The sequence below is a fragment of the Opisthocomus hoazin genome, chromosome 15 (assembly GCF_030867145.1).
Source record: "Opisthocomus hoazin isolate bOpiHoa1 chromosome 15, bOpiHoa1.hap1, whole genome shotgun sequence".
Classification (NCBI taxonomy): domain Eukaryota; kingdom Metazoa; phylum Chordata; class Aves; order Opisthocomiformes; family Opisthocomidae; genus Opisthocomus; species Opisthocomus hoazin.
In genome coordinates this window covers 3,675,432-3,699,335 of record NC_134428.1, presented here as the reverse complement: position 1 = coordinate 3,699,335, position 23,904 = coordinate 3,675,432, and the positions used below count along the sequence as shown (strand labels likewise).

General features: G+C 42.2%; 1 protein-coding gene across 1 annotated transcript in view; it reads left to right on the top strand.

The window, feature by feature from the left end:
* Window positions 1-530: 530 nt before the first annotated feature.
* The window catches only part of LOC142363304 (myosin heavy chain, embryonic smooth muscle isoform-like), a 34,968-nt gene continuing 11,594 nt past the window's right edge, over window positions 531-23,904 (top strand). The window contains exons 1-9 of the mRNA XM_075436823.1: window positions 531-543; window positions 17,021-17,207; window positions 17,309-17,453; window positions 18,872-19,078; window positions 20,123-20,227; window positions 21,325-21,477; window positions 21,813-22,061; window positions 22,568-22,780; window positions 23,269-23,481. Coding sequence (XP_075292938.1) covers window positions 531-543; window positions 17,021-17,207; window positions 17,309-17,453; window positions 18,872-19,078; window positions 20,123-20,227; window positions 21,325-21,477; window positions 21,813-22,061; window positions 22,568-22,780; window positions 23,269-23,481 — 1,485 coding nt within the window. The remainder of the gene's footprint in view (window positions 544-17,020; window positions 17,208-17,308; window positions 17,454-18,871; window positions 19,079-20,122; window positions 20,228-21,324; window positions 21,478-21,812; window positions 22,062-22,567; window positions 22,781-23,268; window positions 23,482-23,904) is intronic.

Sequence of the window (23,904 nt, the reverse complement as noted above, 5' to 3'; positions counted from 1 at the left end):
TGGGTTTTGGAGGATGCACATCCCAAATTACAGCCAGATTGTAAGTCCTCTGTACCACGTGACCCGGAAGAAGAATGATTTTGAATGGGGCCTGAGCAACGACAGGCATTTGAACAGAGTAAACGGGAGATAGTTCATGCCGTAGCCCGTGGTCCAGTCCCATCAGGGCAAGATGTTAAAAACGTGCTCTACACCGCAGCCGGGGAGAATGGCCCAACCTGGAGTCTCTGGCAGAAATCACCAGGGGAGACTCGAGGTCGACCCCTGGGGTTCTGGAGCCGGGGATACAAAGGATCCGAGGCCCGCTATACTCCCACTGAAAAAGAGATTCTGGCAGCATATGAAGGAGTTCGAGCTGCTTCAGAAGTGGTTGGCACTGAAGCACAGCTCCTCCTAGCACCACGATTGCCGGTCCTGGGCTGGATGTTAAAAGAGAGGGTCCCCTCTACGCATCATGCCACCGATGCTACGTGGAGTAAGTGGGTTGCTCTGATCACCCAGCGCGCCCGAATGGGAAACCCCAGTCGCCCATGAATTCTGGAGGTAATCATGGATTGGCCATAAGGCAAAGATTTTGGAGCATCGCCAGAGGAGGAGGTGACACGTGCTGAAGAGGCCCCACTGTATAACCAGCTGCCAGAAGATAAGAAACAGTATGCCCTGTTCACGGATGGGTCCTGTCGCATTGTGGGGAAGCAGCGGACGTGGAAGGCTGCTGTATGGAGCCCTACACAACAAGTCGCGGAAACTGCCGAGGGAGAAGGTGAGTCCAGCCAGTTTGCAGAGGTGAAAGCCATCCAGCTGGCTTTAGACATCGCCAGTCGAGAGAAGTGGCCAGTGCTCTGTCTTTACACCGACTCTTGGATGGTGGCCAATGCCTTGTGGGGGTGGCTGCAGCAATGGAACAAGAACAACTGGCAGCGCAGAGGCAAACCTATCTGGGCTGCCCCATTGTGGCAAGATATTGCTGCCCGCCTGGAGCAGTTGGTTGTAAAAGTGCCTCACGTGGACGCTCACATCCCTAAGAGTCTGGCCACTGAGGAACATCAAAACAACCACCAGGTAGATCAGGCTGCTAAGATTGAAGTGGCTCAGGTGGATCTGGACTGGCAACATAAGGGTGAACTCTTTATAGCTCGGTGGGCCCATGACACCTCGGGCCACCAAGGAAGAGACGCGACATACCGATGGGCTCGTGACCGAGGGGTGGACTTGGCCATGGATACGATCGCACAGGTTATCCATGAATGTGAAACATGTGCTGCAATCAAAAAAGCCAAGCGAGTAAAGCCTCAGTGGTATGGAGGACGATGGCTAAAATATAAATATGGGGAGGCTTGACAGATTGACTACATCACACTGCCACAAACCCGCCAAGGCAAGCGCTATGTGTTCACAATGTTGGAGGCCACCACCGGATGGCTGGAAACCTACCCTGTGCCCCATGCCACCGCCCGGAATACCATCCTGGGCCTTGAAAAACAAGTCCTGTGGTGACATGGCACCCCCGAAAGAATTGAGTCAGAAAACGGGACTCATTTTCGTAACAGCCTCACAGACACCTGGGCCAAAGAACACGGTATTGAGTGGGTGTATCACATCCCCTACCATGCACCAGCCTCTGGAAAGATCAAGCGGTACAAGGGGCTGCTAAAAAACCTATCTGAGGGCAATGGGGGGTGGGACTTTCAAAAATTGGGATCCCCATTTAGCAAAGGTCACCTGGTTGGTTAACAACCGGGGATCCACCAACCAGCCTGGTCCTGCCCAGTCAAAACCTCAGTGCCCCGTAGAAGGAGATAAAGTCCCTGAGGTGCACATGCGGAACATGTTAGGGAAGATGGTTTGGGTTAGTCCTGCCTCGGGCAAAGGCAAGCCCGTCCGCGGGATTGCTTTTGCTCAAGGTCCTGGGTGTACCTGGTGGGTAATGCGGAAGGATGGGGAAGTCGGATGTGTACCTCATGGAGATTTGATTACGGGCGAGAATAGTCCATAAATAAATTGTATAAAGTTAATTGTTAAATAACCCTGTCACTGTCTGTCATCACTGTTATAATTGTTATATTTTGTACCAGTAGTAGCGTAGTAAGAATCATCCAGATTAAAGAAGGATGGACTTTTTCGATGAAAACCTAGCAGAGCACAGCGATGATGGAACTGGACCTGGTTTTCAACAACTGGCATCCAGCAACTTCATCAAGATCAACATCTCCTGCAGACTGTGGGCACGGGCCGCACCAGATACATCAGCCGTGAGCTCCGGATGCAGCAAGTGACCGACCATCACCACACATCACCCCTCCTGCCACGGGAGACCGTTACGACAGATGGAGCCCAAAGTCACGGATTAAATGAACTCAATGGACACTTTAGAGTGATGATCCATAGACTAAGGGAATGATATCTGGAGACAGGAGAAATGGTGGTGATCAACTGGACAATGGGGAACCTGGGCATGACGTAGATGGTATGGAATAAGGGGTGGATAATGCCCTGTGTTTGGCCAGAACAGGGTTAATTTTCACCGGAATCCAGGAAGGGGCACAGCCGGGGGGTGGGGGCTGACTCCACCTGGCCGAACAGAGCCCGGTGTTCCATACCCTGTGACGTCACGCTGGGTTCCGGTGCGGGGGGGCGGCGCGGCGGGAAGGCAGTCGCGGCTTGGGGGGACGCAGCGCCGGTCCTGTTTTGGGAGAGTGGCTGTCTGGGTTGTACGGTTCGTTGTTGTGTTTTCTCCTTATTTGTATCGTTGTTGTTCCTGTTTTCCCTCTGTTTGCTGTTCTGTTAAACTGCCCTTATCCCGACCCACCTGTTTCTGCCTCTTTCTTTTCATTCTCCTCCGCACGCCGGCGGGGGGAGGGGCGGCTGCGTGGCGCTTTTGTTGCCGGCGGCAGCCGAAACCGAAACAGTTTTTCAGCAATTTAAGTCACAGATATGATCTGTAATGGGACAGATGACACTAACTGCATCTGACCATCCTAATATACTCCAGATGTTTATCTTCGCAAATATTGTTAGCTTGCAGTAGACTTTGTGCAAAGGTAGCAAGAGGAAGAGAAGTCTGTCTTTGAATTTTAAAGCTTTCTTTGCAGGTGTCATTTTGTGTCCTTCTGTCTACGTGACTCACAGCACTACACTGCAGGTTCTGCGGAGCCCCTGATCTGCTAGTGACATTAACGGCTAGCTGGGTGGTGGTGGAAGGGTGCCAGTTCTCACAGTGCGATTTCAGTAAGGAATTTCAAACTAGTTAGACTTCCCTAAAATCCAGAAACTCATTTACCAGTTCAGGAAGAGGTGGTGGTGTTGCCTTGTCCTGCCAGTGCTGAGTGCTGTATGTCCTGGGTTCGGCCAGGACAGGGTTAATTTTCACCGGACTCCAGGAAGGGGCACAGCCGGGGGGTGGGGGCTGACCCCACCTGGCCAAACAGAGCCCGGTGTTCCATACCCTGTGACGTCACACTGGGTTCCGCTGGGGGGGGTGGCTCAGCGAGAACCCTCTCGCGGCTCGGGACTGTGCGGCGCCGGTGCGGTCCGAGAGAGCGGGTCTGTTTTTTCTCGTGTTTTCTCCTTATCTGTATCGTTGTTGTTCCTGTTTCCCTCTGTTTTTTGTTCTGTTAAACTGCCCTTATCCCGACCCACCGGTTTTCTGCCTGTTTTCTTTCCATTCTCCTCCGCACCGCAGCGGGGGGGAGGGGGGGCCGCGTGGCGCTTTTGTTGCCGGCGGCAGCCGAAACCAAAGCACTGTAGCTGTCACAAGAAGATGTGCAGATGTTGCAAACCTGCCTGACAATAAGAAAAGTAACTGTTTTGCTACCGTTTTCCTTTAGAACATCATCTTTCCCAGGCAGGCGTTTGACCTGTTCGTGGAATAACAACTGCCACTAGAAGTGGGCCGCATGGGAAGAGCATGCTGTTCTCCTGGAAGTCAGAGGACTGGCTTCCGTTCCTGCGTGTTGCTGATTTGCTTTATGACCTGCGAGTCCTCTCCCGCTATGTTTGCTTTACTTGTTTTCTCGATGGTGATCTGTTCAGTAGAGGAAATGCCTTTTACTTCTGTGCAAGATCTGGTCTCAAGTTGCTTGGGGGGGAAATTGCAGCTGGTTGAGAAGTCAGGCACTAATTTTTGCTAACCAAAGTGTAGCTGAGATAAATTTGCCTGAAAAGTACTTTCCTTTATTGGAAAGGACTCTATAGCTTTACACGCAATGAATTTAAAACCATGTAGAAACTTCAAAGTGCTTATGCCAGCTGAGCTTTTTGTCTTTTAAATGTGTTTGAAGCTGCTTCAGAGCAGAAGCTTTTGCTGCTCTAGGGAAAAAAGCTTTAATTCTAGATACTGCATCAATTTACCAGCGACTGTCAGACTTTCCTTGACCTGTCTCTGTAACGTAGTTTGTAATGGAGAGATCCTTCAGTTAATTGATGGAATAACCTTGTACCTCCAGCCTGAGGCTATTGCTAAGGACGGTTTGCTTGCTTGGATGCGCTGTTTGCCGTAGCCCCTGGCTGGAGTTGATACAGCATTTGAATTCAGGCTGGGAAGGTTTTGTTTCTACTGGTAGTGGAATTGAGACTGAAATAAAGCAGGTGAAATTACGACCTTACTGAAGTCATTAGCAAAGCTGCCATTGACTGAAGTAAGGCTAGGATCTCAGCCAAGGGTTTGGGTTGTTTAATTTATGGTAACATATTAATTGAGTTGTATTAAAACAAGGTTTTGAAAAAGTTAATCCTTAGCTTCGTGATACAATCTCCATTCCATAAATATTGTACATAGTGTTACTAAAAGTTTACCTTTTTTGGGCAGGTTGATAGAGGTAGATTTTAATTTATTTTTATAATCTGTGTGTTTGCACTCCTAGGAAAGAACTAAAGTACGCAGATGTCATTATTTCTGTAAATGAAAAGGACTTAATCCTAAATCTTCTAATTCTTTTATAGTATATGGCAGCAGAGCTATCTAACACTCTGTCCTGCAGGAAATATTTGGCATACTTGTAAGCTCCAGGGAGAGGAGAACTAGGATGATAACATCCATTAGCGTTGCTTTTGAATGAGAACTTGCATAAAGATTTTCTCGAGGAAAAAAAAAAATCACTATTAGATTTAAAGGCTTTTTAGCAAAAGGAATGTATTGCAAGCTTTCGACCTTCCTGTGCTGTATGAAGCTTTACTGGTGCGTATGCCAGAAAATCCTGTTGATTACTGGACTCTTCCAATGTGTGCTGCCCTTTTAGAAAGTCGACATCTGGACTGTATTTATTCTACTATTTTCTCGTCACTGGATGTGTCAGAGTAGATTTTCCTCCTTTAAATTTTGATAAACTTTGTTTCTATGATTTGGCAGAAAAGATTTTGTGCAATTTTAAAGGCACGACTAATAATGCGTTCCCAAGCTCTGATGACAGTTAGAACAAACGGTATTGTTTTAAAACGTAAATGTATATTTTGCTGCACTACTCTTCTTGCTTCTCTTATCTGCTAGAATAGTTTTAGCATTAAGCATATTTTAATATACATCTAGAAACAGGCAAGACTGCTTTTATTATATTATTATATTGCTTGAAGTCATGAATTATGTTAATGTAAACACTGTAGTAAAAGGGAGACTGTATTGGCACCTGAGGTCTTTTATTCCTGCTTGTCAGTCTTCACATTTGTCTTGTATGTGGAGACTCTGGCCTGGGTAGAAATGGGATTGTTCATTAAGAGTCAAAGTGTGTTCTTCCACTTGTAGCGGTCCCAAAGTACACCCAGTTTGTGTTGCACATCGATGGTATCTTGGCAAAAAGGAAACCGAGTTATCCATTAGCTAATTCTCAGAGTAATCTTCTTTGTAACCAGCTCTTCAAGTAATACCTTCCAAGTTTTCCCATGCAATGAGTAAAGCTAGCATAGTCAACAAGTTTCAAGGAACTACTCTCAATCACTGGAAAGTTTTGACTAATTGAGCACAGTGATTTTTAATCTCTGGTATTCTGTATTATTTTTCAGTGATGTTTGTCTTATGAGGAACAATGGAACAAAATGGTTTTGGACAGGTTGATGTAGTTGCTTCTGAGAATTCGGGAGCGTGCGGCGCCGGTGCGGTCCGAGAGAGCGGGTCTGTTTTATTGATGTATGCCATCAATAAAATCAGGTGCCTTGATTAACCCTCTAGTATTGCAGGCCACAACTTGGTAACTGAGGCTGTGATAAATATCCCATAGCTTGTCTGCAGAATCAACTTTTTTTTTTAGTGTTTTCAGTTAAAAGTTTTCTCCTGCAAAACCTAGGGACTGATAGTGTTCTGTCAGGTCAAACAGATAAGCTGTTTCACCTGAAGTTTGTACCTAGCTCTTGTAGGCTACTTTTCCATGATGGGTTTGCTAAGCTGCTGTGAGTGCACTTCCTCAGTCTCCATTGCTGCTTGCTCATGGGTGGAGGAGTGCACATATGGCCACCTCATAGCGAGAGGTCACCTCTGCTAGCGCAGCTGTCCCGTGGGCTTTCCGTCATTTGAGAGGGTTGGAAGGTAAGAAGAAATGACATTGCTTTAGAGTCCATTCTCTTTGAACATCTGGGGTGATATCCTTTCTGGGGTGATATTCTTTCTGGGGTGATATCCTTTCTGTGTATGCAAAGTTAAAATTTCAAGTGCTATATTGTCTCATTTTTGCGGAGGTTAGGTGTAATGTGAGGATAGGGATGCTTCTAAGCTGCCTATCTGATCAAGAAGTGCAGGTCTGAAGGTACTAAATACTCAAGTGAATGCAGACTAGCTGCAAAACTGACGTATGCAGCATGGTGGAGGAAGGTGAAGACTGTAAGAATGTGCTTAAACTCCCCCTGCTAAATTAACATTGCTGTTCTGAGTATCTTAGCTGAGAAATATGCAAGCATGCAAAATGTACACTTGTCATTCTTAAAGTAGTTGGTTTCCAAACTTTAATTTCTGAAGGACTGTTGAATGACGGAACTACTTTGACTTTTTCCACACAAATCCCTCTAATGAAATGCGTTTCTGCTTCACACCCGTCAGAGTTGCTAGTGGCAGTCACTGTCTCGCTTGAAATGGGATCTTTCTCCAGTAATCTACTGCCAGTTAATCATGGCTAAGTGAGACCTGGTAATCCCATTGATGTGCCTGGACTTATCTGAAGACAAGACCTAATTTTTATTTTTTTAAAAAGAGCTGTAGTAACATCATTTGTAATTATAGTGATATGAACTTGTTAACGCTTCCTGCCTACAATATCGTGTATGTAAACACTACAATAAATTCTGTCTAAACACGTTCTGCTTTAACTCTACCTCTGTCTTAAGAAGTAAATGTGCATTTGCTGTCTTTATTTATCTCTGTACTGTACCACTCTGCACTAATAAATTCATTTCTTAATGAATTCATGTAGCCGTATGGCCAGAAATATGTTTTTTAACTAGCTAAGAGTCTCTGATAAGCAGTGCAAAGAATCTGTTTCTTTAAAATATGTTTTACTGTACTTTGAAACTGGCTTCTAAAGATACTGAATGTTTCCATCAACTTGGTAATACTCATAACCAGCTCCTGGTATATACAATATATTAAAATGATGCTAAATATAAAAGTGTGTGTGCATAATGATTTTAAGAAAACTAATATATATGTCTCTGCACTCTGAATAAATCTGTCTCTGGACTTGTGATCAAGGCAGAGGACAGGGCTGTTTCTTGTTACTTAAGGTAACACAGGAATTCAGGCACATAGCAAAAAGCTTTTAATCACACTAATGTGATGCATTGTATCAACATCTTAATGCTAAGCTGATCTTTAGGATGAAGAAAGTATTTCAAACAAACACCATGTAGTTCCCTGCAACATCAGTGCTTTTTGTTCTAGACAGTGAAGGTCTGTTGTGTAGTCAAAGCCGTAAATGGAATGAAATGAGGTTGCTTTAAACAAAGGTTTCATAAGTTGTTGAAAATCAGTTTTGAGGAAAATGTCTGAAATGTTTTGCAGAGGTGAATCTGGTGCTGGGAAGACTGAAAACACGAAGAAGGTTATTCAATACCTTGCTCATATTGCTTCCTCTCATAAAGGAAGAAAGGACCATAATATTCCCGTAAGTTGGGATATTTTATCATTTGTTTATTGTTCTTTTTGAAAACCACCATCTTTGCATTTAAAAAAAAACATAACTTTTTTATTAAAGATAAGCTGTAATGTAATCCACATAATTTTCTCAACCGTTATTTTCTCTTTAGTAGGGGCTGAAATGAGCAGTTACATTAAAATTTCCAGTTGATGTTAGCTGTTTAACTTCTCTTCTGAAATTAAAGGCTTTATGCAACCATTGTAACTAGGAATGGTATCAAAGCTTTCTGATGCAGTGTATGCCAGTTTTCCAAAAATTTAATTAACTTGGGCAAGTCTTAGTGAATTTAGTTCCCTCAGATGCAGTTTTCAGTACTATATTCGTGAACAAGCTTTCTGTTCTTTCAAAAATTATCTTGTAAATAAGAAAAATCATCAAGCTTCAAAACTGCTGTAGACTTGATATGTCTACAAGCGAGCACCTAATAAAAAGCTCTAGTTTTAGTACATTACAGACAAAAGCATATGCAATTATGTCAGAGTCTTGGGCTTTTTGGTAACTTGTCACTAACTGATTTATGTAGAACTTTCTTCAGATTTACTGCTAGACTTCAAAATTCACAATGAGTTTTTATCAATATTTTGCTTTACAAGATATGAATGGGTTTGAATATCTGTTGCTATGAGCACTTGGATCTCTTTGCAGTGGAATATTAATTCAACTTGCTAGAAGCAAGTGGCTTGCTATATTCGATACTGGCGTATGTGGTTGGAAGTTTTCAAACTATATCAGACTCAGAAGCATCAGCTTCTGTAATTTCTAGTGTATAACACTTAATATTAAGATATTCTGGAATGTGTCAAGACTCAAACTCCTAGAAAACCAGGAGAGGACTTTTGACCAGTCTGTGAAGGAAAAAAAGCAAGAATTTGAAGTTGGAGAGAGAGAATGATTGCTCTGCAGATAGATTTGGAGGCCTTAGGAGGATGCTGTGACTGGAGTGTCGGCAGCATTAGCATTGTCATGTGCTAGGGGAATACATGGCTCTGCAGAATGCTATTTAGAAAGTCATCCTTCAGAACTTGTTTTCTGTGTGGGTTTTGGTTTATAAATATTCTTGGATTTATGGCTGTGCAGCCTTGAACAAAACTAGTGTTTTTAAAATTTCTACAGGAGTATAATTGCCTACAACTTTTTTTGGGGGAAGGGAATTATGCAGAGAATGGAACTGCACAGAGTTTGTATACCAAGTAATTCTAAACACACTATTGACAGCTTGGAATGCACCAGGTTGAAGAGACTTCTGTGAGCCTCTTGTCGAGCCTCCTTTCAAAATATGCTTCCCTTTAAAGCTGAGTTTTGAAAACCTTGTGTGATGAAGATTATACAACCTTTCTGCAAAACATTTCCTGTGCTTAACCACTTAAACAGCCAAAAATAGGGGTTTAAAAAGTACTCCTTGTTTGTTTGGCTGTGTTTCCATAAGCACTTTGTGCCAGTACCTGTGCTAAAAGTAGTCCTCTTTTTGAGTTTTGTCATCGTAACAATTCCTGTGGCCACTCACTGGGCTTGGAGACTGCAGGCTCAAACTACTGTTCTGAAAGTCATAGAATCATCGAATGGTTTGGGTTGGAAAGGACCTTCAAGATCATCTGGTTCCAACCCCCCTGCCATCAGCAGGGACATCTTCCACCAGACCAGGTTGCTCACAGCTCCATCCAACCTGGCCTTGAACCCTGCCAGGGAGGGGGCAGCCACAGCTTCTCTGGGCAACCTGGACCAGTGTTTCATCACCCTCATGGGGAAGAAATGAAGTCCATCTGGCTTTAGATGAAACAAGTTTCCTCTGTTTGTTGCGTGGATGCATAACTGATATGAAGTGAAGGCACAGAAAAAAGCTGGGGTGGAAGATGTTGATGAAGGGAAGGATGAGTTGCTCAGTCTAATGCAGTGCTGGCTAATTCTGTTTAAGTTGCTGGTTGAACTGGAATCTTATTCTCTACTTAGCAGCGTGATCAAATGGGACAGGAGTTTAAGATGGTGGGTGTAATCAGCTGCTTCGTGAGCCATCGAAGACTGTCACGATGAAGACTGGAAAAGTTTTTATTCTTTGTAAAACATAGTTCAGACACAGTAAAAAGAATAGGGTAGTGTCCTGAATAGAAGTTTGATACTTTGATTGTGCGCTTCATTCAATGCACTGCTATAGTAAGCACTGAATTAAGTATATGTTTATGAAAAATGCAAAATGTTCACGTAACCTAAACCATTTTGAAAATACAAATGAGTCTCGCTTCTGTAACAATTAATTTTTATTTATATACTGCAGATGAAGAATGTCTAATCTACACACCTAACACTCAAAAGTTAGGAAGTGTCAGAATTGGTTATATTTAAGCAGCCCTAACTTGTTCCTGTTCACATATACATTAGAAAACTGTAGAGGGCTGGTGGTGATCCGTAGTATCCATCTGTACAGCCTTTGCACTGACCTGTGCACAAAGATGATGCTAAACAGGCTTGTTAAATAGACAGCAAGTCATGGATTTACTTTTATCCATCCTGTAACGAATAATTATCAGTGCTATGCATATTACTGAGACTTCTGAAAGTTGCATGGATTTTTTTTTATGAACAATTTGTATGCTGATGAATAAATAATTATCTTCCCGACACCATTCTGAAGTGTAGGGTTAACTTTGTCTCTTTTGCCTGACAGGCAAACCTTTACAGGGTGCTGTAGAAGTATTACAAACAAACGCAGCCCCCAGTTTGACACCTCAGGCCGTGGCCAGAGTAACAGTAATGTTCTGCCATGCCACAAATGCTCACCATGTACGTTCTCCAGCGGCACTGGCTGTGAAATGTTTGGCTTACGCAAGGAGCATCACATAGGAGCTCTACTCATCCCTTCAACAGCCTTCTTGTGTCTGGCATTCAGCTGTTTGTCTGTGACAGTTTTCTTTCCCAGAAGCCCTGTTTCATCACAGCTAGTGGCTGTGTGCCTGCAGAGGAGTCCTGCGTAGCCCTTGGCACGTCATCCCCAGGCACAGGGGTCCTGTGGGGAATGGAGCCAGTAACACAGTGTAACCACGGAGGGTGGAATTACAGCGCCGAACAGCCTGAATACTAACGTTTCCTAGTTTTTGAGTGTTTGAATCTGTAGCCACACTGTCTCATTTCTGTTTAATCACAAAGAATGTTAAAGGTATTGTCTTGGGCACAGTGCTAGGAAGCGTGGGTGGGTGGTGGTGGTAAAAAGGTACAAGAGAAGCTTTAGTGCTTGTGGGACTTGGCAGAGCTAGGTGAGACTAGGGTAGTCCCTTCAATTAGGAATTGAGTCTGGGCTTTCTAGAGCCAGGTGATGGAGAGCAGGGAGAAGCGCATGGCAGTGAGTTATAAACAGGCTCATCTATAGATTGAAGGTGGAATGAAAGTGAGCCTGAATCCTTGTCTGCAGTGTGCTTGGTTGAGCATCAGAACTAACACGTGTACAGTTCTAGTTGGTGCGTAGCAAGGGAGAAAAGATGGAAGATATCTGTTGTAAATAACTGGAAGCTTTAGCTTCACATCCAACACATCTGCGCTCTAATGAATTTTGGGGGAGTGGGGTGGTAGTGTTAAGAACTTTACCAGTAAATCTGCATATTTTATCTGCACCAGGCATATTGTGGTTTATTCGGTTGTTAACCAGGTCATACATGGACCAGCTTTCTAAAGGCAACCATTGTGCTTTAGCCTGGGCATCTCAGACCAAAGGTGACCCACACTGGTGTCTGTTGGTCTGGTCAGCTATCCCATCCTCCTAGGCCAGCATAGGAGCCTCTCTTGCCTTTGCTCTCAATTATTCCTCTGTAGACTCAGGTGGTGTGGAGAAAAGGTTATTTAGAATGAAAGGGTGAGGAAGAGAACAAGGACAGGTAACTGGTGAGTGGAGGGGGAGGCTCATGTGTCCAGAGAGGGTTTTTGACAGATTAAGCAAGGAGGGTAGGGAGTAAACAGAGTCTTCTAAACTACTTGGCTTTGTGGCTCATCAATCCTGTGTGCACTAAGTGGCATGGGAAAGAGAGAAAAGAATGAAATCGTGTTAATGCATGTGTTAGAGCTGCTTTAATATGGTTAAGTAATGAGTCCTAATTCTGACTCTTGGGCTCTGCTTTAGTTTAGAAACTTTGTGTTTTTGAATGGGGAGGGAAGTCAGTGCAAAATGTAGAAATAACTAAAAAAAAGTTTGCATACACAGCGTTCCAAAAGAAGGAAAAGTGCTGGTTGTCACTCACTGCCTGGGGGCTGCCATGAACTTGCAGGTTCTCCAGGCTGCGTGAGGTTAAGGGGGTACTCTAAGCTGGACTGTGGCCATACCTGGACCCTATTCATGGTCAGATACCTGAAATAGGCAGGTGTGTTCCATCGTGGTAGTGTGTGAAGTAAAGTTCTATAAATAACTGCATCCATCTACCACCGCTGTATCCAGTTCTAGGCATTCTGGTACTGCGTACCTCTGGTTCAGGTGAATGGAATTAGACTTTTGTTCACTTCCCTGCTCCTCAAAGCCTTCACATCCCAAACCCACTCTTATTGTCACTAAAATTCAGGTTTCTAGGTGGTGCCGTTTTAAGCTTCAGAAATAGAAGCATAGAATCACTTAAGCTGGAAAAGACCTTTAAGGTCATCGAGTTCAACCATAACATAATTACTGGTACTTGCAGGTTAATGATGGCTTTCAGTGACTGCATTTGCCTTTGTAGCTGAAATACTAAATTGTTTAATCTGTTTTATGAATTTCAGAAGAAATATAATTGGCTTTGAAGTACAGGATCATGGGTAGGCTCATTCAGACTGAAGCTCCCCTTGGTGAGGATTTCCCAGATGAGCTTTAACTGCCCTAATTGAAACACAGAAGTTAAGTGTGTGTCTGATTATGTTCCGTTCTGTTTCTAAGTGAGGACAGAGATGGACACCCTGAGGAAGCAGTCTATCCTGTCTGAAGATAAGCAAAAGAAATGCCTCTTATGTTCCCAGGTGTACCTATCCTTCTCCAGTGATTTCGAAAGGAGCGGTAGCTTCATACTGAAACATCTAACCTTATTTTTAGATCCTGAGTTGTTTTCTGAGCAGGTATGATGCAGCTTTGCAAAATTCACATCACTTAGATGAGTAAACTAAACCTTTGCTAGCTTCTTTACAGAACTCTGTCAAAACTTGTTATTCTTCACGAAAACAGTGCTAGTTGCTAGTTATTTAAATTAGTAGACATAAACGGAAGAAGTGTGTATCTGTCTTGGTGTGAAAATTTCTTGTGGTCTGAGTTTCACCACCGCGTTTTCTCCCTAGGCTCTCCGGTGTGAAGCTCAAGATTGTTAAATTTGCTGACTGAGACGAGGGAATAGGGGAATTGAAAATTTCTGCGTTTCTGCAGAAACTGCAAATTTGGTTTTGGGGGATTTTTTTGTTTTGCTTTATTACACTCATGTTCCATTTACCCTTCTTTCTGGCAAAAGTTAAAGGTATTCCAGTTTTTTAAGACTTTGTTTCTCATGTGGACGGTAATTCTTGAAAGAAAGCTTCTGTCTCGATTGTAGGATTGCCTTTCTTAAGTACTTGAAGTACAGGGCAAAAACAAAGCCACAGGCTCTGTAAGTATTGCTTTCCTCTTGGTTCTTTCATAACCTTTTTGATTTTTGAAAAATAGTGATGATCTTATCCATACAAAAACACCTTGCAGTGACTAAGGCTGTCGAGACAGTTACTTGGTGTTGTGGGTTTATTTTTGTTGTTGTTTGTCAAAACTGTGGAAAGCAGGGCTGCCGGAGGCCCGGCCAGTCTGACTAATTGAAGTCTTGCTTGTCTTGCAAGCCCCCCTTTCTGTTTGTTGGAGGACCAAAATTCCAAATTTCTGAAGGTGAGACCAGTATGCGTGGTGGAGATTCTGCTCTTAAGTGATGGTAGTACCAAGTGATAGCTCTCAAAGCATTTCAGGCTGCTGTTGCGTTATCTATAGAGTTTGCGCCTGAAGACTTGTGGGGTTTGACCAAGTGGAAGCTGAGACACTGAGAGCTTTAAAAGGGAGATACTTGCCATGCATTCTTTCCAATTCCATGGGTCTTCCAAACCTAAGAGCTGGAAACAGTGTTTATCATAGCTACTGTTGTTCATTGCAAACAGACTTCCAAAAGTGTAAAACAAATGCTGTGCTAAAACCAGACCTCCTGTGTGTTCAATTCCAAGCCTCGCTTTCTTGGAAAACAAGTGTTCATGTCTCTGTACGGTTCCAGTTGATCCGTAGTATTGACAGGTCAGTCACTTGAAAAGAAATCTGTATTATATCTGGTGTATGAGACCTCTGTATGGATTTTGTATATTCAGTTATTTGTGTTGCTTAGAGACTATTGTTGTGGAGTCTCCTTCTCTGGAGATATTCAAGACCTGCCTAGACGTGGTCCTGTGCAGCCTGGTCTGGGTGACCCTGCTTCGGCAGGGTTGTTGGACTGGGTGACCCAAAGAGGTCCCTTCTAACCCCTACAATTCTGTGATTCTGTGATTCAAATTCTATTGTAGAAGTTATTCTTTCTCCCCTTTCTCATGGCTAGGAAAAGAAGCTGATGGAGGATCCAATTGCTGAATGTACTTCTCAGCTGGCTGAAGAAGAAGAAAAGGCCAAAAACTTGGCCAAACTCAAGAACAAACAGGAAATGATGATCACTGATTTGGAAGGTTTGTTCTTGCTACATTTGCCTGTTAACAGGTTGTACATCATGCGAGAAAGGAGTGGATCACTTATTACAGTGTATGCAGTATCTGGTCCAGTCTGCTAAGTGTAACCTTATATGTAGATGCCTTAATAGCTGTTGCTTTTATCTAAATCTTGAAAGAATAATTTATTGCTTGCAAGCCTTGTTGCATTTGGCTGCTCAGTCTTTCTCGTGTTTAATTTGTTAGCTTTTCATTTTTGAGAATCCATTTTATTTAATGATACACTCCAGAAATTCATGTTGTTGCATGCATCCCTTAGTAACAAGGTAAAACATCTGTCTCTTGGGAAGGCGCTACACTTTTCTATAATAACACATTAGAACAACATATTTCTGGAAAAATGTTAGTAGGGATTCATTAGTCTTCTAATATTTTTTGAATAAGCAAATCCGAATTGTTCTGCCTTTCTTGATGCTTTGTTTATCTAAAATGGTTCAATTTCTTTGGCCATTTATTTCTGATTGTTTTGCCTGTGTTGTCACGACTGAATTAGCCCTATATGTAACCTTTCATGATGTTATGGTGGGTTTTTTAATTACTTATGGTTGTAAATAGGTATTGTGCAACATTAATAAACTGCCAAGCCAAAGCTGCAAAATATAAGGCAATGTTGTTATCTGCCCTAATTTGGAAATATTTTTTTCACTTACTGTTATGGGTTGTCTTGCTACATATTTTAATACTGATGCGCTTATGGAAAAATACCAAAGTTTAGTCTTATCTGTGTAGGAAGGTATTGAAGTAATAGGAATAATAGATGATTGATGTACCTTTTATTTCAAAAGCCTATTCAGGGACTTTAAGATGGGCATAAGTAAGCTGTACTCATTGGAAAATAATGCTTGAGTAGTTGTGTACTTAAATTGGGACTAGTGTTTCTGAAGATACTTGACAGATGTGGTTGGTTATGGTGCTGTTCCCAGAGTGATGGCCTTAGAAATGGAAATTAAAGCTTAAATATAAGGCATGCAACTGCTTGGCTAGTAAAGCACAGTAAAATGATACTCTTTGAGACAATTCAAGAAGCCATGAAGGTCACTCTGCTAGCGTCTTGACACAGGTAAGTACTGAAATTTGGGGGGGGGGGGCAACAAAAACCCACAAAACCCAAAAAACCCCCACTAATTCAGTTTACTGTGAGTTTTCCCCATTGCGAAATTGTGTCTTATGACACTCTTCTGTCACCTGCCAGAAATATAATGTAAAAACAGAGAAAAGTGCTATTTTTTTTTTTGAATGAGGAGCTGTTTAGAGAAAAACAATGTTACTTTAGATTGTCTGGAAAATCCCAAATACCCCTCGGTAGCTCTAAGATATGATTCTTGAATATGGCTCCGTTTCCATGTAGAAGATGTCCTGATCTTGTAGCAGACTTAGGAGGGGTGTGAGAAATCCCTGCACTGAGAACCCACAAAGTATTGAACAAGTCTAATAACTTACATTTATTCTAATAGATGTTGAATTGTGCTAATGCTATGCTAAGCAAAACCTTCCTGTGACTTCAATATATTACATACCTGGTCATTAGCTAACTGTAGACAATGCAGCCAATAACTATCTTAATCAGACCACAGGCAGATCATCTAAATGTATTTTATTGCTAGGGCACTGATAACTGGGTGGTTTTCACAAAGAAATACCTTAGGGCAGGAGCATCTTGGCTACACAAGGAAATTACTGGAGGCTATCAGGGTTGCAAAGTCTTGCTAAATATCAATGGGATGTGAGTTAGTGGTACAGATACTTGCAAAAATTGTTTATCCAAGTTTTCTTTAAGTTACACTATTTTCCAGTAGACCTTTTGGAGTCTAGCCTAGCCCTTCCACAACTATGCAAGGCATAATTTTTTCCAGTCTGTAGTTCTTCATTTTTGAATCCTGATGTCTGCGATCACCTGGCCGAGCAGCTCAAACTGCTCTTCTGTTAGATTCTATTCCTTATTTTTCTGTCAACATGTGATTATGTTTGTTACCTTACTTCAAACTTTTTTCTCCAGTCATTGACTTTTTCTTGACTTTCTATCTGAATCATGCAGTTCTACTTTGCTATTTCATCTTTCCCAGTCACCCTTCCAGCTGCAGTCTGGAGAAAGAATTGACAGAGTGTATATTAAACTTCCCACCCTTCTTGCTGTCCCATTGCCCTGCCCCTGAACCTTCTGAGGATAACAACAGGAAAAAATTGCTTATAAATGTAATCCTTTACTTCCATAGAGTGCTTAAAAAAGGAGGAGAAGACAAAAAAAAGGGGAAGACAAAAAAAAAGGAGAAGACAAAAAAAGGAGAAGACATCTCGCAACAAGGCGGAAAAGCAGAAAAGAGATTTAAGTGAAGAGCTGGAGGCTTTAAAAACTGAACAAGAAGATACCTTGGATACCACTGCAGCACAGCAAGAGCTGAGGTAGGATCATGTGTCTGTATAAGCAGGCACCATTAAAATTCACCTTGAATTTACAAAAGACTAAAATGTTGATTTTTGATAACTATTGATGCTTCCTCTAGGACAAAGCGAGAGCAGGAGGTGGCTGAACTGAAGAAAGCAATTGAAGAGGAAACCAAAAACCATGAAGCACAGATCCAGGAAATCAGGCAGAGGCATGCTACTGCCCTGGAAGAGCTCTCTGAACAACTGGAACAGGCCAAAAGGGTGAGCAGAAAATTAATTACAGAAATACATTTTTCAGCTTCAGGACTTTTATAAGTAACATCAGTGGCGTGGTCACTTCCAGTGATTGTCCTCTGTACATACTTAACTACTGCAGTTGAATCAAATATATCCTGCTGGTTTGAACATATAGCAACTTTTCAAATAGATGACAAGACTATCTAAAAGTGTTTGTTAGACCTGGAAACAGTGCACCTAGAGATAAATTTATGTAGTACTTTTGTGGGAATTCTCGAGCAGCCTATGTGCTTATTTGGTGAAAAGCAGTTCTCTGCCTAAGCGAACTGCGGAATGGTTCCAAGTAAGGTAATTGTAATGTCGACACTCACAAATAACAAACTGTGAGTACGGGTAGCGTAAAAGCTCTTCCAGCCACTCTTCACTTTATGCTTGTGCCGTGACCTCCAGTGCTAGATATCTGTGGAGTATCTTGCTGATTTGCAGAGTTCTATTGTGTCTCTGGTAACCCCTGCCAGAGCAGAGGAAGCGGCACACCTGGACAACGTGGTTCCTACTAGTGCAGCTTCAGTGTCTTTGTTCAGAAGTAGAATTAATCCAACACTGCCAAAAAAAAAAAAAAGTATCTCTAGCTTGTAAAATTTTATTTCTAGTCATTCACAGATATATGGGTGGACAGTTCATATACTGTACTAATATTTTTGTGTAGGAATATTTCAGAAGCCTCCTTAGTTTAAAATACTACGTGAGAAATATAGTAGTTAAACCTGATGGAAATTATAGTTTATTCACCTGAAAATCTTACGTGTTTCCTGTGCTCCTTATTCATTAAATATTCTCAATAAGAGCATAAAAAGACAGAAAAATACCCTACAATCTTAAACAAAGGTCCTGTGATAAGATTGTCAGTTCTGGCAATATAGTAAGAATGGCACTTAAACATCCCTTATGGTAATTACTACCTTTTTAAAAAGGTTTTTGACAAATGTCAGCGCAGTGGTGAATAGTGCTTTATTATGCACCTCCAGGCTGCTATGCCTACTAAAATCAGGGCAGCTGTAGCTGATATCTTTCCTTTTATTTCTGTGAGATGAGCCATACTGATCTGTTAATGGGCACATTCCTTCCTGCTCAGTGCTACTCACATGGTCCTTTCACAGCACTGACATCCCAGATCTTACTGAATTCATAGAAATATCTTCTGGTCCTCGCTGTTACCTGTGATATCTGAGAGTGGATTAACTTGCATTACCTTAATTTTTTTGGCTAACATATGCAAAATGTTACACAGCAGGATTTTAAATGCTCCCTACTTAAAACTTGCTGAGCAGTTGTTTTATCTTTGAGCTTATAATCCTGATTTGCTGGACTGAATATTTTTAGCAGAAAACTTTATTGATATGTAAAAAAGTGTTGAAGTTCTTCCCGTTTGTTTTTCCTAGTTCAAAGCAAATCTTGAAAAAAACAAGCAAGGCCTAGAGTCCGACAACAAGGAGTTGGCCTGTGAAGTGAAGGTACTGCAGCAGGTCAAGGCAGAGTCTGAACATAAGAGGAAGAAGCTCGATGCTCAGGTGCAAGAGCTAACTGCTAGGGTCACAGAAGGAGAAAGACTGAGGGTGGAGCTGGCGGAGAAAGCTAACAAGCTGCAGGTAAGGCTGTATGGAATTCCTAAACTGCTGAACTATACACAAGAAAGTAAAAGCTTTAACCATATACAGAAGTGGCTAGGAGGAATGACTATCAAAGATGCAGCTAGGTCTACAGGAACGGGGACTGTAGTTGATGTGGGAGGCGATCTCAGTCATGTACTCGTGTACTTGAGGGGCTTGAAAGCGGTGACACACCTCAGATAGCTGGAGAGCCATGACATGAATCCTGAACTTTTTGGACTATGTAAGAATCACAGTGGCTTTGAAGTACATGGCTTCCCATTTTGGAGACCAAATCCTGTAGGAGGCTCTGCTGACAGCTGGCCTACAGGTTTTTGGCTTGGATGTGGAGTTGAGTAGAGTGGGCTGAGCTCATTTGTAGGCTTGAGCAAAAATGTACTGATTGATGATGGCCACACGTTTCCTTTTGTGCTTCAAAAGGAACTTGACAGATAGGGATTGCAAGTAAAGGGCTGTTCCTCTGCGAAATGGAGAAAATAGACAAAATGCAGTCAGAGCTGACTTCTTAGCCACAGCAGAGAGTACTATGAGTAAATCAAGCTAAAGTGCTTGAAAAAGGGAATTGCCCCATTCTTTTTGGGGGAAGCGTTTTGGCAGTCTCTCACTGTATATACAAGTAGCATAGCCTAAAATAGCAAGAATTGGCACCTGGCATTGACCTTTTCTCTTGCAGTGATGCTTTAAACCCAGCTGCCACCCTGATAATCCTTGAATTAATGGTACTGTAAAATACACGGTCCTATAAAATACATGATCCTATAATGAAAAATAGCTTTAAATATGACTGTAGATGTTGGAATGACATGCTCTGCTAAATACCATGGCTAACTCTTATTATGTTCTGTCTTAAGTTCAGGACTGACACGTTTCTAATCAAACTTCAGTGTTCTTAGCTTGTTGTACCTGGGATGTGTTGTTGTCTTGCCTTCCATGGAATTTGTGGAGGTTTTGTGTTCCGTGTCAGATGTAGGCTTTGCCATGGATCTGCTGCGCGTTATTACCTTTAGACTGCTTGCTTTGCAGAACGAGTTGGATAATGTCTCAAGTCTCCTGGAGGAAGCAGAGAAGAAAGGCATTAAGTTTGCCAAGGATGCGGCTAGTTTGGAATCTCAGCTTCAGGATACACAGGTGTGTGTGCAGTGAAGCTTGAACTTAACGCTGAAGCTTTGTTCCTCATTGAAATGCTAACTGCATAACAGAAAATACATTTTCATTCATGGTTTGGAAAGCCCCATGGGTAGAAGCTGTATTTCCTATTGAAGTCTAGTGAAATGCGATGTATGATGATTGCTCAGCTACATGTGGAGCCAGTTTTTCATTATCTAAGATTTACTGCTTGATAGACTGTAGCCTTTCAGTTTCTCTTTTTTATTTCTTAGTCTCTGTGGGAGATAAGCATTAAGTCAAAAAAACCTTTCCAAGTAGGATGTTAATGCAAATAAGGTCCTTGGGGTGTGTGAAAGGCACGAGGGACAATACCCTGTCTTTTACTGACTTAGGCTGAAGTTCTTTACTGACTTCAGCTTAAGTTGTTGAAACTGCCAGTGTTTGGTTTTTGGGTTAAATAGTGCAGCTTGATACATGTATTCATCACTTAAATATGCTCTTTTTTTTTTTCCCCTGTATAAAAATGCTAATGGTGACTATTTGAGTAATGTTCATTACAGTTGGAGAGTTCTGTGAGGAACAGGGTGAGGGAAGAGAGGGCTGGTGGTTACACTTTTCATTAGTCTCGGTTATGACAGAAGTTTCCACTGCCAAATTACAGCTGTCTTTAAACTGACCTTTACATTTAAGCAATGCAGTGAATCTTGAAAGCATGCTGTCATTGCAGGATTTGTTGCTATATATTCGTCTCAGGTGATTTAAACTAGGGACTCTATATGCTTGTTGGAAAAGAAAGATATATTTTGAAGGCAACTGCTGTGCTTGTCCCTTTGAAGATAGAAAAGTATCATCCATTGGCTTCTATGAACAGACAGTGGCATGGATTCTCTGAGAAATACGCTTCATAAAGGCTTAAGTGTGCCCCAAATGACTGAGCAGTACCTTTTTGAAAACCCAAATTACGGATGGCTTCATAAGCATGTCGTTGTACAAAACTGCTGAGAGAAAAATAATCAAACCTGAACCTCCAAGTAGAGTAATGGAGGGTGGTGGGCCAAGGCCACACTTAACACGCTATGAACCAAACGGAACTTTGAATATGCCTGTTTGTGTAACAGGAGCTGCTTCAGGAAGAAACCCGCCAGAAACTCAACCTGAGCAGTAGGATTAGGCAGCTGGAAGAGGAGAAGAACAACCTGGAAGAGCAGCAGGAAGAGGAAGAAGAGGCCAGAAAGAATTTGGAGAAACAGATGCTTGCCTTACAATCACAGGTAAGCTGTTGTACATGGCAAGACTTCTGTAAGGGCTGCACGTTCCAGGTGAGATGAATTGGTGTCCTAAACCTCTTGGAAAAATGTCATGTAACTTGCACGTATGCTCGACCACACTTTGGAATAAAATTTTCCATGGACTTTCTCAATTGCCATAGTGACCAGTACAACTAACTGCAGTGGACAGGACTTTCCCCTACTTGGACTCCTGTTAGCTCATAATTTTTGTGTTACTCTAGCTAGCAATAACACCTAGTTTTGTATTTTTGACTTGTTGCCTTTCTTTCCTTTTCATGATGTACCAAGGAACATTATTTTCTTTTATTTAATTTCAGTTGGCTGATGCTAAGAAAAAGGTAGATGATGACTTGGGAACCATTGAAGGCTTGGAGGAAAACAAAAAGAAATTACTGAAGGACGCGGAGTCCTTAAGCCAACGCCTAGAGGAGAAGGCAATGGCTTATGACAAACTGGAAAAGACAAAGAATCGTCTGCAGCAAGAGTTGGATTACGTGGTGGTAGACCTAGATCATCAGCGCCAGATTGTTTATAGCCTGAAGAAAAAGCTGAAGAAGTTTGATCAGGTAGTCTAGTTTCCTGTCATCTTGCTGATTTCTATGATTTTTAAATGGCATCTTGTTTGTGTTGATTGATAAATCTTTTGGGAGCAGCTTGGCCTTTGTTAGGAGTAACTTGTTGCTTCTAATTTCAGTGAGCTAAATGCCATCTTGGAGTCTTGTTAGATCAAGTAATAAGCTCTTTACATACAAAAAAGAAATTCTATTGGAACAAAAACTTCAGACTATTATTGTAATCCCTCAGGATAGACTAAGAAAGGGTGTGAAGACTGAATGATGGAAATAATAGGAAAACTATTTCATCTTGATTAGTAGCTTGCTTTCCTCACCTCATTCCAGAGTAGCTGTAGCTGTTTTCTTACTAGCCTTTGGATCAAGACTGAGAGACTAGACAGCTTCTGAATGCCAGTTAAACTCAGAGCATTAACCACTTCAGTGACTAAAACACCTCTGAGGCAGGAAGGATCTGATTATAGAACTGATGAGATGGATTAATTATTTCTTATATTCAGATGCTGGCAGAAGAAAAGAACATTTCTGCCAGATATGCAGAGGAAAGAGATCGTGCTGAAGCAGAGGCAAGGGAGAAGGAAACCAAAGCACTGTCTCTGGCTCGGGCTTTGGAAGAAGCCCTGGAAGCTAAGGAAGAGTTTGAAAGACAGAACAAACAGTTGCGGGCAGATATGGAAGACTTAATGGGCTCGAAAAATGATGTGGGCAAAAATGTAAGTAACTTTCCACACCCTATTTTGTTATGAACTGCACAGGGAACAACACAGGAAAATTCCCTGGTTGGAGAAGTGTTTTTGACACAAATATGGAACGTTTTGAGGCTGATTTGTAACCCAAAATTCTGGAGGAATTAATGCTCAGAACAAGAGGGTGGTCTCTATTAAGATGAGGCCTGTTCAAAAGATGTGAAGACTTGGAGAGCAGCAGTTGCTGGCCAAATGCCTAATGGCACTTGTGCTGGATTTAAGAGCTTGTCTTACTACTACTACTTTTTCTCTGTGAATATTGCACAGCTCATCTCTCCATTCATCTGCACGGATGTTTGTTTGGTTCTCTAATCTGTATCTTAGAGATGCTGCTCTCCCTGTTCTGATTGTCCAGTTTGGAGCATCACAAAGTGTAGTGTACTGAGTTCATATAATGTCTACTTTTGCTGTTAACTGCTGATTTTGAGAGGGTCTGATTAATGTTTGTGGCTTAGGTCCATGAACTGGAGAAATCAAAAAGAACTTTAGAGCAACAGGTTGAAGAGATGAGGACTGAGCTTGAGGAACTGGAAGATGAACTGCAGGCCACAGAAGATGCTAAACTTCGTTTGGAGGTGAACATGCAAGCTATGAAAGCCCAGTTTGAGAGAGATCTGCAAGCCAGAGATGAACAGAATGAAGAGAAAAAGAGGATTCTGGTTAAACAAGTATGTATCTTACTGTGCTTCATAGTGGGAAGGGCGTGATGATCTTTGACAAAGCTCTATGGCTTTGAGAACTTGCTACCAGGAAAATAAAACTCTATGCTTAAAGATCCCATCCTATAGAAGTCCCAAGCATGGATCTTTACCAACAAGACAATAGGTCTTGTTGTGGATTACAGAATCACAGAATCACAGAATCACAGAATAGTAGGGGTTGGAAGGGACCTCTGTGGGTCATCTAGTCCAACCCCCCCGCCGAAGCAGGGTCACCTACACCAGGCTGCACAGGACCTTGTCCAGGCGGGTCTTGAATATCTCCAGAGAAGGAGACTCCACAACCTCCCTGGGCAGCCTGGGCCAGTGCTCCGTCACCCTCAGAGAGAAGAAGTTCCTCCTCATGTTCAGACGGAACTTCCTGTGCCTCAG